The sequence below is a fragment of the Pleuronectes platessa genome, chromosome 7 (assembly GCF_947347685.1).
Source record: "Pleuronectes platessa chromosome 7, fPlePla1.1, whole genome shotgun sequence".
In the NCBI taxonomy this organism is placed as follows: domain Eukaryota; kingdom Metazoa; phylum Chordata; class Actinopteri; order Pleuronectiformes; family Pleuronectidae; genus Pleuronectes; species Pleuronectes platessa.
The window spans coordinates 2,712,041-2,724,569 of record NC_070632.1 but is presented as its reverse complement, the minus strand read 5'-3'; the positions used below and the strand labels follow the sequence as shown (position 1 = coordinate 2,724,569).

The window sequence follows — 12,529 nt, the reverse complement described above, 5'->3', positions numbered from 1 at the left end:
TTGTGCGTCTCCTTCAGAATCCAACTCATCCTCTTGTGTGTGTTGTGTGTCTCCTTCAGGATCCAACTCATCCTCTCGTGTCTGTTGTGCGTCTCCTTCAGAATCCAACACATCCTCTCGTGTCTGTTGTGCGTCTCCTTCAGAATCTAACACATCCTCCAGTGTCTATTGTGCGTCTCCTTCACTCTTTGTCGCCTCCAAAAAGCCTGAAACGTCTCATGACTCTCATTCAAACCGGATCAGTCTCCTCTTTCTGCCAGAAGCTCCCGGAGCACCGGAGCGTCTCTGAAGGTCTCCTCACCGATTCGCCTGCCACCTCCAATCAAACAGGAATCTGGGTCTTTTTATTTAACACAGGACGTCTGCAGGCGAGTATCACAGCTGTCGAGCAGAGGGAGTCGCAGACGCCTCAGATATTTACAAAGTTCTGATTATGTTAAAGCTTCATCATCCTCATGTGGGCGTGTCCAAATAGTCCGTCCACATTGAGCTCTTAAACCCTTTTGACAGGCGATTGTTTTCCAGCTTTGTGCAAAAGTCCAAAAATTAAAATTGCAAAGCTCAATGAATCATTATTCAATATTTAACTCTGCACTTTCTTGAGTTTGACTCCAGGACGACATCTAACTTTCACTCCTTTCTCTAAGTAATGTGACCATCCTGCTGTTTGAACTTTAAATGGCAGCTATAATGATCCTGCTGAGGCATAAAAGCATAATAATCGTGGTATACAGACAAAAAAAAGACCATAAAAATATATATTACAGTCAACCTTCATCTGTCCTTTAGTGTGGAGATGTTCTGTGTGGTCAACCTGTTCAGACCGGTTGTTAACGTCCATCCTGAGACACACAAGCTCACACCAGGTTTTAAAATGCAACTCGAACGTGACAACTTGTGATCGGATCTCACTTCATGATGCATGTGCAAATAATCATGTATAATTACGTCATGTGTGCTTGTGTAGACCAATTTATGATGTTTAGAGATGTGTCATAGGCCAATATTTGTGTTTGTGTGTTGCGTTCACACAACAAAAAGATGGCAACAAGCCTCCCAGACCAATGTGGTCTCAGGACGCATGGGGGTGCGTTCAAACGTGAACTCAGCACTGAACACGTGGGTTCAGATCCCTCAGGACAGACGTTAATATCAGAGTCAAAGTCCACAACACTTTATCACAAAGACACCCTCATAGTATTTGTTCATAAAGCTACTTCACGTCTCTCATCTGCAGAAACTAAGATAAAACGATCACAATTTAAATTATGGGATGTTCAGGCTGCCCTCAAAAAGTCCAGATGTCTCCACAGACACTTGGACACAAGGTTGTCTCTGTCTCAGCGTCAAAGACAATAACCTCAGGTTTAATTAAGATTTTCAACCTGAGTCTCTGCTTCTCTTTGAAACACAACACAGCCTGAATATAAATCCCTTCTGCTCCAGCTGCTCCCACCACCGACTCACTCTATGACCTGAAGCACTAATAAACATGTCAGCGGTCTGGACCCGGGACCCAGCTCCACCGCTCCTCCACAGAACACACAGGGAGGAAATAGAATAATCCCTTCATTCAACCGGCTCATGAACAGATTGCTTCTTGTCACTCAAAGTTCTTTTCTGCTGCTTTTCCCTGATAAACTGTTGAATCGAGGAAATTCAATCTGCCAGCTTCTCATTCTTCTCTCACTTCTCTTCTCTGGCTTCAGCGTCACTGCACGGGGACAAAGCGTCAGAGCTGGTTCCAGCTTCAAAGGACAGGGGAGAATTAATGCAGCTGTCCACAGCTTTCACTGGCCTCCTCATTGAGTCATGGATTCTCTCTATTTGCTCTAATCACATTTCGGTGTGTGGTTTAATCACCTCTGGACTGAGTGCAGGTGGGAACATCTAACTTTCTCTAATGAGCGAAGAAGCAGAGTCCAGGGAGAAGCAATCAACACTTGGTGTGTCAGAGGTTCACAGGGTGGCGTGGAGGACACCCTGCTGTGAGGTGAGAGCTGCTGTCACAGCTTCACCGAGGTCTGAACCTTTTTCCTGAGAAGAGGGAGAGCGAGTGGGCGTGTTGATGAAGTGATGGAAACTGAAGATCACAAATATCTCAGGATGAAAATGAGGAGGCATAAATGTAGAAGATGCCAAAAATGTAAACATAAGGGCTGAGTCAGCATCTTCTTCTCCGGGCTGCAAACAAAATGAAAGACAAAGCTTTTAAACCACATGACCTCTTGCTCCTTCTTCATATGTCCAGATTGTCCTTATTTTCCAGACGTTTTCCAGAGCTCTGTCTGAAAACAGCTTATGAATAGCACTTATTGTTTTATTTTATTTCTCTCTTCATCTGTTAATATATATATTAAGATATATATATTTTATTTTCTATTTTAAATGTTGATATTCCATTTTATACTATTTCTATTTTCTTTTATTTGGTTGTAATTACTTGAGCATTAATAGAAGAGAGCCTGAGACCCAAGCATTTCATTGCCAGCGACTGCTTAATGTTATTGTTGTGCATTTGACAATAAAAATCTTGAATCTTGAATCTATAATCTAAAGGCTGGGTTAGGGTTATCTTCTGTATGTTCTCCTGCTGTACAGATCGGTGAGGACTCTGTGGCTTCACCTGTCGAGCTCACTCGTCGTTTCTACTTCACAAAGTGCTGAGGCTCATTTAAGAACACAAAGTGTGTGTGCTCACCAGCCGATGTTGAACTCCACGTGTGCGTCGAACAGGGCGACCACGGGGGCCGAGGCGGCTCTCCAGCCCCGGACCCTGGACCGGATCAGCCCCTCCTGCTTGTCGTGGTGGACCAGCTTGATGAAGTCGGGGCCGTGCTGCGTGTTGGTCTCGTCCACGAAAGTCTGCAGGTGCTCCTTCAGCTCCACTGGGGGGGGGGGGCACACACAGACACAAACACACACATACACACAGAGACACACAAAAGTTAAAGCAAACTCAGAGAAGCTTGTTGAGTATTGGTCTTATCAACAAAGAGCCACAGCAACTCCCTCATCACACTGGACAGAGGAAAGCAGTGTGTGTGTGTGTGTGTCTGTTTGTGTGTGTGTTGACTCCTGAGGTTTGACTCTGACTTAAAACAATTAACCAACACATTTCACTTGAGTGCTGATACTTGTTCAGGTTTTATCTGCAACAACAACAACACATTTACATTTCATGGGGAGTCGTGGAAACACAATGGAATGCACATAAGCTCATATTGAATTCACAAAGATGCTGAATTTACATAAAACCAAATACCACGACCAGGAGGAGGAGGAGGAGGAGGAGGAGGAGGAGGACGAGGGGGGGGGGGGGGGGGGACGAGGAGGGGGGCGCTGAGTTAAAGTGCTGAGCAGCAGCACAAAGGAGGCACAGCGAGGACGTTCAGGATTATACAGCAAAAGAAAAGTGAAGTTCAGCAAAGTTTACCTAAAGTTAATTTGGTCCTAAATCGTAATGAAATAAAACGATAACCTTGTTGCTGAAGGAATCGACGTGTTCCCAGCCTCCACCAATCTAAATGGTCCCAGTGGAAGAACCTGACTGGTCTGCACTTCAGTCCCACCTCAGTAACTGGAGCTCTGACAGCAGACTGGCTCTTATCAGGCAGCAGCAGAGCTCCACCTCCATCCTGAGGGTGAGGGGATCAAATCTCTGCCGTCGGGTCCCAAAGCCTTTTGAGAAGCTGATAATTCAGCCGCTGCAGTGATTTCAGAATGATGTGTTTATTTATCACGTGTAATTATGACAAAGTGTGGTAGTTTGAATCCTGTTTGACTCCTTCACATCAGTTTGCCCTCTAACTAAAAGCTCTGACGGATATAACCTGTATTTCTTCAGTTGAAAGACTTGGAAAGAGACGAATCTGAAAGTCTGTGTGACGCAGGTTTTTATCATAAAGAAGATAAATGAAGTGTTTCTGTCTCTAGTGAGATAAACAGGGTTTTAGAGAACGTTCTGGAAATGTCACTTTCACATTTGGATAATAGCAGCAACAGCCTCAGTTTCACTATGAACCAAACACTTCCACACCTCATGTATGAAACGCTATTTGCCACATTGAGTTTCGTGGTTATCCGTCCACCAAACTAATAGAAAACCTGCTTGGTGGAGGTAAAAGTTTCAATATGAGCCTCTTGGTTAGAAAATGAAGGTTTTTTTCATGAGAGAAATCATAATACACACAGTGGAAGGTTTGTTTTGTTGCTCTCTGCAGAAATGTGTCACCCAGAACTGCCACAGTCAACAATCATCCAACAGTTAATGAGGTTTCAAATCACTGACTCACCAACTTCTCCAGCTTAATAAGAACAGTGAGATGAGAAGCAAACAGAAAACAGATCCAAAGGTTGTTATTAAAATGATTTGGCAGAACATCATGGAGCTCACATGCACATTGTTCTGATTATGCTCAGATATGTTGTGCGTTTGTGTTTTTTTTAGTGTCACTCCTGTTTTTCTTCATGGATGATTTCAGACATGCTTTGCACACATTCACATAGACACAAGGGCAACACACACACACACAGACACACACACACAGACACACACAGCCCACAATGGAACAGCGAACATCCTTTTCTTGTTGTTATACTTGTGTGTTGTTATACTTGTGTGTTGTTATCCTGCCCACAGGCTACAGCTACTGCCCTCCACTCTATTCATTAGAAGCCTCAGCCTGGATTATGAACTCCCTCTGTTTCCCTCTAATGAGCCACAGTCTGCTGCTGCTGACCTGGAGGAGTGATGGGCTCGTTTCAAACTGGACTGGGAGTGTTGGGAACCTTTGTGTTTCATGCACACCGGAGATTACTTTAATTCATTAAAAACATAAAAAGCAGGAAAAGAGCTCAAAGCGCCACAGAGGTCCCACAGACTCCTTATTGAACCGTTTTGAAATTCAACAGGTTCAGAAACATACCTGGAATATTCTCTGAGGAATCAACCAGAACAATGACAGAGGAAAACAAACAGGTTTTTAGTTTCTTTTTAGGTTTGGTTCTTATTTCCGATTTGGAGAAATCTTCAGTGCAGTTTATTGTCCATTAAAAACCTGTTGTTGGATTTCCTCTCTGGTTGAATCTTTCTAAATTCTAATAAATCTGTTTCCTCTGAGCTGGAGCTCCAGGCGTCAATAAGACAGATTCTAAACATATGTTACAGACTCATTTCAAAGATGTGAGGATTTACAAGCCTTAGAAACTCAAAGGAAACGCTGCTTTTCTCAACTCTTTGTAATTGCAACACAACATCCGATTGGAATGTGACTCAGAGGAGCTCAGACCTCAAAAGTCCCTAAAATCAAATCAAGCTAAATTTACAAACACTCATAAATATCGGTTTTTTAAATGTGACGGATGTTGTTATCAAGACTCAAGATTTAATGATTGTCATTAAAAAGTCTCTTGCTCCGGATTCACAGTGAAATGTTATGAGTTCTTTTCTGACTCAAACCACATCCCTCCACCAAGTTTCATAGAAAATCATCCAGTAGATTTAGTTTATATCCAACAAACTATCATAAAAACAAATGTAGAGGAAAACGCAGCAAAAGAAAAACTTGAATTGTGCTCAGTCTAGTTCCCCCCCCCCCCCCCTTCAATTCAAACAAGCAGCTTAGGCCAGTTTTAAATTCCCAGCTCCACAGTGGTTGTAGTTCCAGGTTTTCTAACTCAATTTGTTCCCATAGACATTTAAATCCACGACAGTTCACACACTCAGGAATATATTTTATTATTCTCTGAGAAATCAATGAAAATGGTGAAACATATTCCGACCTCACAATGTTAAAGAAAGAAAAACAAATAAACCCTGGATCCACATCCCAGTTCAATGAATCCCCCCCCCCCCCACTCCACGTCCTGCATCCGAGTTCCATCAGAATCCGTCCAGTGGTTTATATAAGATCCTGCGAACTGACAGACAAACAAATGAAAGCTGATAGAAAAATAACCTCCCGGCTGGAGGTAAGAAAACACAATTAAAGCAAGCGCACCTCCAGTTAGCTAATTAAGAGTCAGACGTCTGGTTCACACTGTGAAACATGTTGTCGCCCACGTGCAGCTGCGTCTGAACAACAGGAGACCAGTTCTCCACCAGTCCACTCAGAGACCTGGTGTGAGCGACTGGGCACGTCCCACCACTGGAGAGGAGATTGATCCTGTGAACCACTGACGTCTGGACTGTGTCCTCTCATCAATCAGTTCAATGAAAATAACTGTGATATTAGATAAATGTGAATAATCTAGTGTTTTTCAGGTTTACACAGCTCAGTGATCTTTAATCTGCACCTTGTGGAGTTTTATGGATTAAACCTGTGACGTCTCGAACACGCTTCCACCTCCGGGGCTCTGAGGGGCTTTGTGAATAATCTGGACCAGGATCTGCTCCTGAATCTCGTTATTTTAATAATTTCCTCTGAATGTCGTCACAGATCTTTGTAGGAGGAAGACGTCTCATAATGATCCTGACTCCACCTCCCGCCCCCCCCCCCCCCCCCCCCCCATGCCTTCACCCGAACCCTGTCCGCCCCCATTTCTCATAATTACAGCGTGTTTATGATCAATAAGCAACAGTAACGATCAGGAGAGTTCGCTGAATTATCTCCCATCGATTCCCTTTATGACCCAGAACCTTGTCAAGCAGGAGCATTAGATTTCCTATGAGGAGGAAACTGTAAGAAGGAATAATTGGAGGTAAATGATGAACCTATCTCTCTCCCTGGTCGCTCCAATAACATGCATCCAACCCGTGGAAGCACCAGAACTGAACTCTGTGTTGTTGAAGAACAGAGGATCATAAAACCTGCAGCCGACTGGAGAACGGGCAGATTCCTCTTAACGGTAATTATAGATGAAATATGTTCTGTGCAACGTGATGTGATTATTAACACCAGTCTTCCTGCAGACGAGTCGCACTCATGTAATAACTTCTCATGTGTTTTCATACACCACTGAAGCAGCTAATGTGTGAGCATGTCCCCGGTCCCGTGCAGCGTCCACAGCAGAGAATCAAACCAGTGGGACATTAAGCACCGGCACTCACTCTCCCTCTCGTTGCACTAACTACTGTTGGTTCACACTCGAGGAGGTTTACATGTATTTGAAATTCATTCCAGCCACAGTCGCTGCTTAGGCTGCGATTAGTGGAGGGTCTAAAGTCTGACAGAGGCCTCATGGAGCCGGATGCACTGGGTCCACTTAATGCTGCTGCTGCTGCAGACACAGGTTTGAACAACACAACGCTCTGGTGTGGTGGGAGTGTGTGTCTGCACAACGACAACAGGGAGAAGGGATCATAAGATTTTTCATGTCCCATATGCCAACATGGAGGACCTATGACAGTTAGCCACCAGAGGGCGATAGACAATCGGCTTCACTTTTGAGGAGCCGTCATGTCGTCCATCTTTAAATGGACACACCCCGGCCGAAACATTATGATTGACAGCTGAGACTGACCAGTGATTGGTCGAGCGTGTGGATGGGCGGGGCCTCGACACTACGTCTCCATCCCTGAATACTGACGTGAGGAGGAGGAGACTCGTCATCCATCTTTATTTATGATCTATGGGCCAAACTAAATAACGTCCAACCTAATTTTGCTCTGTTATTATTCATTGTGCTCAATATATTTCAAGAAAGCAGCAGATCAAATGTAAAATATGTTGTGGGAAAACTATCAGTATCAAATTTAACTGCAGGAAATCAACTGGTTTCTTATAGATTTTCATATTGATGCAGAATTTCCATCACAATCATAACAAGCGGTCGATTTCAGGAGAAACTGTTGCTGCAGAGACTTAAATCCCAGTGGGACACATCCTTTAATCCCAGTGATGGAAGGACGTCTTAACGAGTGGGAGCTCTGCGTTTAAATGAGCCTCAGCTTTAAATGTCAGAACTCGTTGTCCCCTGGGGGAGGGGGGGGGGGGGCTCAGTGTGAAATGAGTGGTGCATCAGGACGGGTTCTTACGGCTGCTGCTGTGGTCGTCCACCAGGATGATCTCCTTCAGCAGGTGGGACGGCGTCCTCTGGATGGCGGTGTGGACGGAGCGCAGCAGCACCGACAGGGCCTCGTTCACGAAGATGAAGATGATGCTGAGCTGAGGAAGGTCGGAGGAATACGACAGGTTCCTGCAGCTGGAGAGTGGAGGGGGGGGAGAGAGAGAGAAACAAAGTAAACCATTACAGGCTGGAGCCACGGGAGGAAGATACCATCGCTCATATTGAAGTAATCAATCAACCGGTGTGACCATCGATCGGCCGACTCACCCGTCAGGTCTCAGATCAGCAATCGGGCGAGTGAGGGAGAGGCGGTCGCTCAGGTAACCATTGTAGCCATAGTACCGGAACTTCTTGAGGGCGACCCTCCGACTCTCGGGGCCAAGGTCGTGACCCCAGTGTTTGAAGAGGGAGAGGGCGGGGTCAGAGGCCAAGGCTGAGGAAGACGCCAAGTCCTCACCGTCCTTCAGGGGCGTGTCTGTGGAGAGAGAGAGAGAGAGAGAGAGAGAGAGGGAGAGAGAGAGAGCGAGAGAGAGAGAGGTTGGTTGCATTTTGTGGCTGTTTTTTTTAACAAGTCGATTTGAATAGATTGGAGTTTCCCCCCCGAGCGCCACCACAGAGCGGCGTGCTGTCAGACGCCGTGACAGCTCTGGAGAAACCTGATGACAAATGAGCGTCCTTCTCCTCCAATCAGGAGGCTTCGCTGGGAGGATGACAGAGCGGCCACCACGTCTGCTCGGTGACCATTAAACCAAACCTGCTGGTTGAGGATGAGAGAATCATCTGAGCAGCGCGGGGGAAACGGAGCAGAACTTAAACCTTATGTGTGGGCGGTGTGGCCTAGGGGGTAGAGTGGTCGTTCTCCAACAAGAAGGTTGCCGGTTCAATCCCCTGTCCTCTTCATCTGCATGCTGAAGTGTCCTTGGCAAGATACTGAACCCCTAAAATGGCCACTCATAAATGTTGAGTGTACTACTTGTAAGTCGCTTTGGACAAAAGACATCAGAGTCATGACCATGAAGTCAGTTTGACAGACACGTTCTGCAGAGGACGACTTCAGATCAGTTTGGAAATAAACACCAAAAAACAAACTCATGGTTTTTCTGGAACTTTTTATTTAATGTGAACCATCTCTCACAAAGAGACGAGACCGTCTAAGAAGAGATTCTCACTCGTTGCTCTTCCCCCGTCCGGTGGCAGATCTGGGGCGACGCGGCCGCAGAATCCAAATGAGCCGGTGCGTTGTTTGTCCGAGCGGCTGGAAGACGTGGATCATCCCAGAGATATGAAATATTCATGAGCCGGAGTCTCTCGCTCAAATCCCCGAGCGGGACGCCCCCAGGTGCTGGCGAAGGTGAGAGAGTCAACAGGAGGTGCTCGACCCGTAAAATAACATTTGCTCCACATCAAGCTGGAGAGCAACATCCTCAACACATTCACAATCAACGTGTCCGGAATAATTAAATGTGTTTTCCTCCTCACTTTTTAATATGGAGGAATAAACTATGAAGGGACCCTCGGGGGCCGGTCCTGCACATCTGGGGGCCACAACCAGGATGAGATCAGGTCCTGTCTCACACTGATATATTCACAGAGGCAGTTACTGTATATATGCAATGACAACCCGAATTAATAAAGTCTATTGAAGCATTTTATGAATTAATAACACACTGAACCTGGTGCATTACATCAGCAAACGTTGACTCTGGATAAATAAACCGACTGTGCGTGACTTCTACTTTTCAAAGGAGAATAAGAAGGTTGGTGGATTCTTTTACGGGAACAGTGTGAACTCAGCACGTCTCTAAGTTTCTCATTACAGTGGATTAATGTTGCTGAGAAACATGTCGTCTATTTTCATAATTCACTGACTACAACTTGTCATCCCTGTTTATCCAGTTAACACGATGTGGTTTGTTTGTTCCTCGTTTGCATCGAGCCCAGCCGGTGAATAGAAATGAGGATTTGAGACGCCTGGCGACAGAGAGACTGACTCACTGAGCTTTGCAAAGTTTGAGTTTCTCTGTGAAAGTGGAAGTTATGACAAGTGGAGCCTGGAATAGATTTCACTGGGTTTCACTTGGGATGTGGAACCTTTGCTGATGCTGAGTCACCGGCAGCTGCATCGTCCTGTGACTCAAATCTCATTTAAACATCTTTATTTTGCTTTCCACAATAATATACGTTCATTAAAAATGTGCTGTTAATAGTTTTGTATGATTAAATTAAAGAAACACAGTTTCCTCTTTGTCGGGCCGGGTGCAGGAGCAGGTGGGAGAGTGATTGACAGCAGGGGGCGGGGTCCCGGAGGTCCTGGTGTACAAGGAGACTTTGTGTTGTCTCCAGAGTCTGAGAGACATTTGCAGGTATGTTCCAGTTCTGTTTAATGTGCTGCAGCCGAGCAGATCATTATCCAGCCGGCTGACGGGGGAGCAGCACCTTCCCCCACCGAGTGTTGGTCCGGCTGCTGGTTCGCTGTGTTTGCACGTTGGATGGAGAGGAGAGCTCCCAGGGGACACTGCTGTGTGGAGGCTGCTTCTCTGTGACCTTGTGCTCTGTCGATGAGCGAGGACGTTACAGCTCCATCCTCCAAATGAAGTCTTTCTGTCCAACTGATGCAAAACCAAGCAGGAAAAATGAAATATGAAATATGAGAGTAAAATCCGGTTTTGGATGAAGTGTGTTTTCCCTGGAAAGACTTCCTACCGCTTCTTCAAACCACAAACATGGTAATAAATGTGATATTAAAACCTGCATTCATGTATTTCCTCAAAAGAACAGTCATGTAATTTAGTTTAGAGCTCATAAAACACATTTAAGTGATCAGTCACAGAGCCATGCAGGAGCTGAACGAGCTCATCCTGTTGCTGAACGATCCAATCAGCACCAGCGAGGAGGCGAATGAAACATTTGGTAGAAATTTGGACGAATCCGACTCTAACCTTAGTCAAACGTCCCTCTTTCCTCTGAAGGTCTGTGAAGCGGCTGCTCTCCTTCCTGCAGCTGAAAGGCTTTTCATTGGTCTGAAGAGCAGCTCTCTCCTCTCAGCCGATAACTCGTCTAATGGTCTTGAGGCCTCTCAGCAGCCGCTCACTGACGGGTTCTCCTCTCTGCTGCTCCGGAGGTTTCAGGAGGTTTTAAGAGCTGAGAGGAAGCGGAGGCTGGACGGCGTGAACGAGACGGCGTCTCGTTCACGCCGAAACGTGAATCTGGTTTCACGTTTCGGCGAAGGTGAATCTGAGAAACGTGTGAGGTTTCTCAGATTCACCCGAGAGGCAGAAGGACAGTTTCTTGTGTCCTGCCCCCCCCGCACTCTGTCCGACATGTGTCATTATTGATTCAGTCCGACCCGGCTGCTCTTTCTCCAGCAGCTCCAGGGCACAGGGCACCACTGCAGGAGAAGTCAGGAGGAATCAAGTGGAGCGGCCACGAGGTTGTGTGTGTGTCTGTGTGTGTGTATTACAGTACCTACAGTAAAGTGTGTGGTTGTGCAGTCGTCACATGGACACACTGCTCAGTTCACATGTTTTCATTTATGCTCTGCATGTGTTTGAACTGTCGGAGGAAGTTAATTAAAAGTTAAGAGCAAATAAATATTAGTTCAAGATCTCTCACACACACACAGTGTTAAATACAATATTTCATGGTTTACAGTTGAAAACACGACTCTCTATTCATCTGCCACCTGACAGAGCCTGGGGGGGGGGGGGGTCAGAGGTCAACACACACGGGTGCAGCTCACTGTTCAGTCTGGCAGCTTCTCCGGCTCCACAGTAAACAGCGTCGCTTTGTTCTGTGATATCGCTGCTGGAGAGAGACTTGGCTGCTCGTCACTGTCTGTTCAGCTGTGATCACACACACACACAAGCACACACACACACACACACAAGCACACACACACAAACACACAAGTACACACACAACAAAAGTTCACAAAGAGACACAGAGGGGAACGATTTTGGAAAGAAAGTCAGATTTGTTTTCAACAAACCACCAACTAAGGGATGCAACTTATTTACTGTGTTTGAAAACTGTTAAAGTAACTCCACTCCCTCAGAACGCCCCCCCCCCCCCCCCGCGCTGCTGTTTCCCCCCACCAGCCTGTTCACTTTGAATCCAGACTCATGAGATCAATGTGACCTTTGAAATCTTATCACTTCATCTTTGTGACAAATGGTCAAACTTTGAGAAAATGTCCTAAAGTCAAACTTTGATTTATCATGTTCAAGTGTCGTGAGGCCACAGTGACCTTTGACCTTCAACCACCAACTTCACTCAGTTCATCCTTGAGTTTAATGTTTGAACCGAGTTTGAAGAAATTCAACATTTTCATGAGGAATCGAGTTTACAAGAACCAGACGGACGAATAACCAGGAAAACATCAGAAAAATAAAAAACTGAACAGACAAAATAAAATAAAAAGATATAATTCAAAGGGGAGACAGGAGAGAAAAGCCAGAGGTGTGATAAATGGATGAGGAGGAGGAGAGGCAGAGAGAGGGATGAGGAGGAGGAGAAGAGG

At 45.7% G+C, this 12,529-nt stretch overlaps 1 protein-coding gene across 1 annotated transcript in view; it reads right to left on the bottom strand.

The window, feature by feature from the left end:
* LOC128444703 (polypeptide N-acetylgalactosaminyltransferase 18) overlaps positions 1 to 12,529 on the bottom strand; it is an 84,470-nt gene that overhangs the window by 28,802 nt on the left and 43,139 nt on the right. Inside the window, exons 2-4 of the mRNA XM_053427312.1 lie at positions 8,278 to 8,485; positions 7,979 to 8,145; positions 2,702 to 2,888 (exon numbers count right to left, since the gene is read on the bottom strand). Of these exons, the coding sequence (XP_053283287.1) occupies positions 2,702 to 2,888; positions 7,979 to 8,145; positions 8,278 to 8,485 (562 nt within the window). The remainder of the gene's footprint in view (positions 1 to 2,701; positions 2,889 to 7,978; positions 8,146 to 8,277; positions 8,486 to 12,529) is intronic.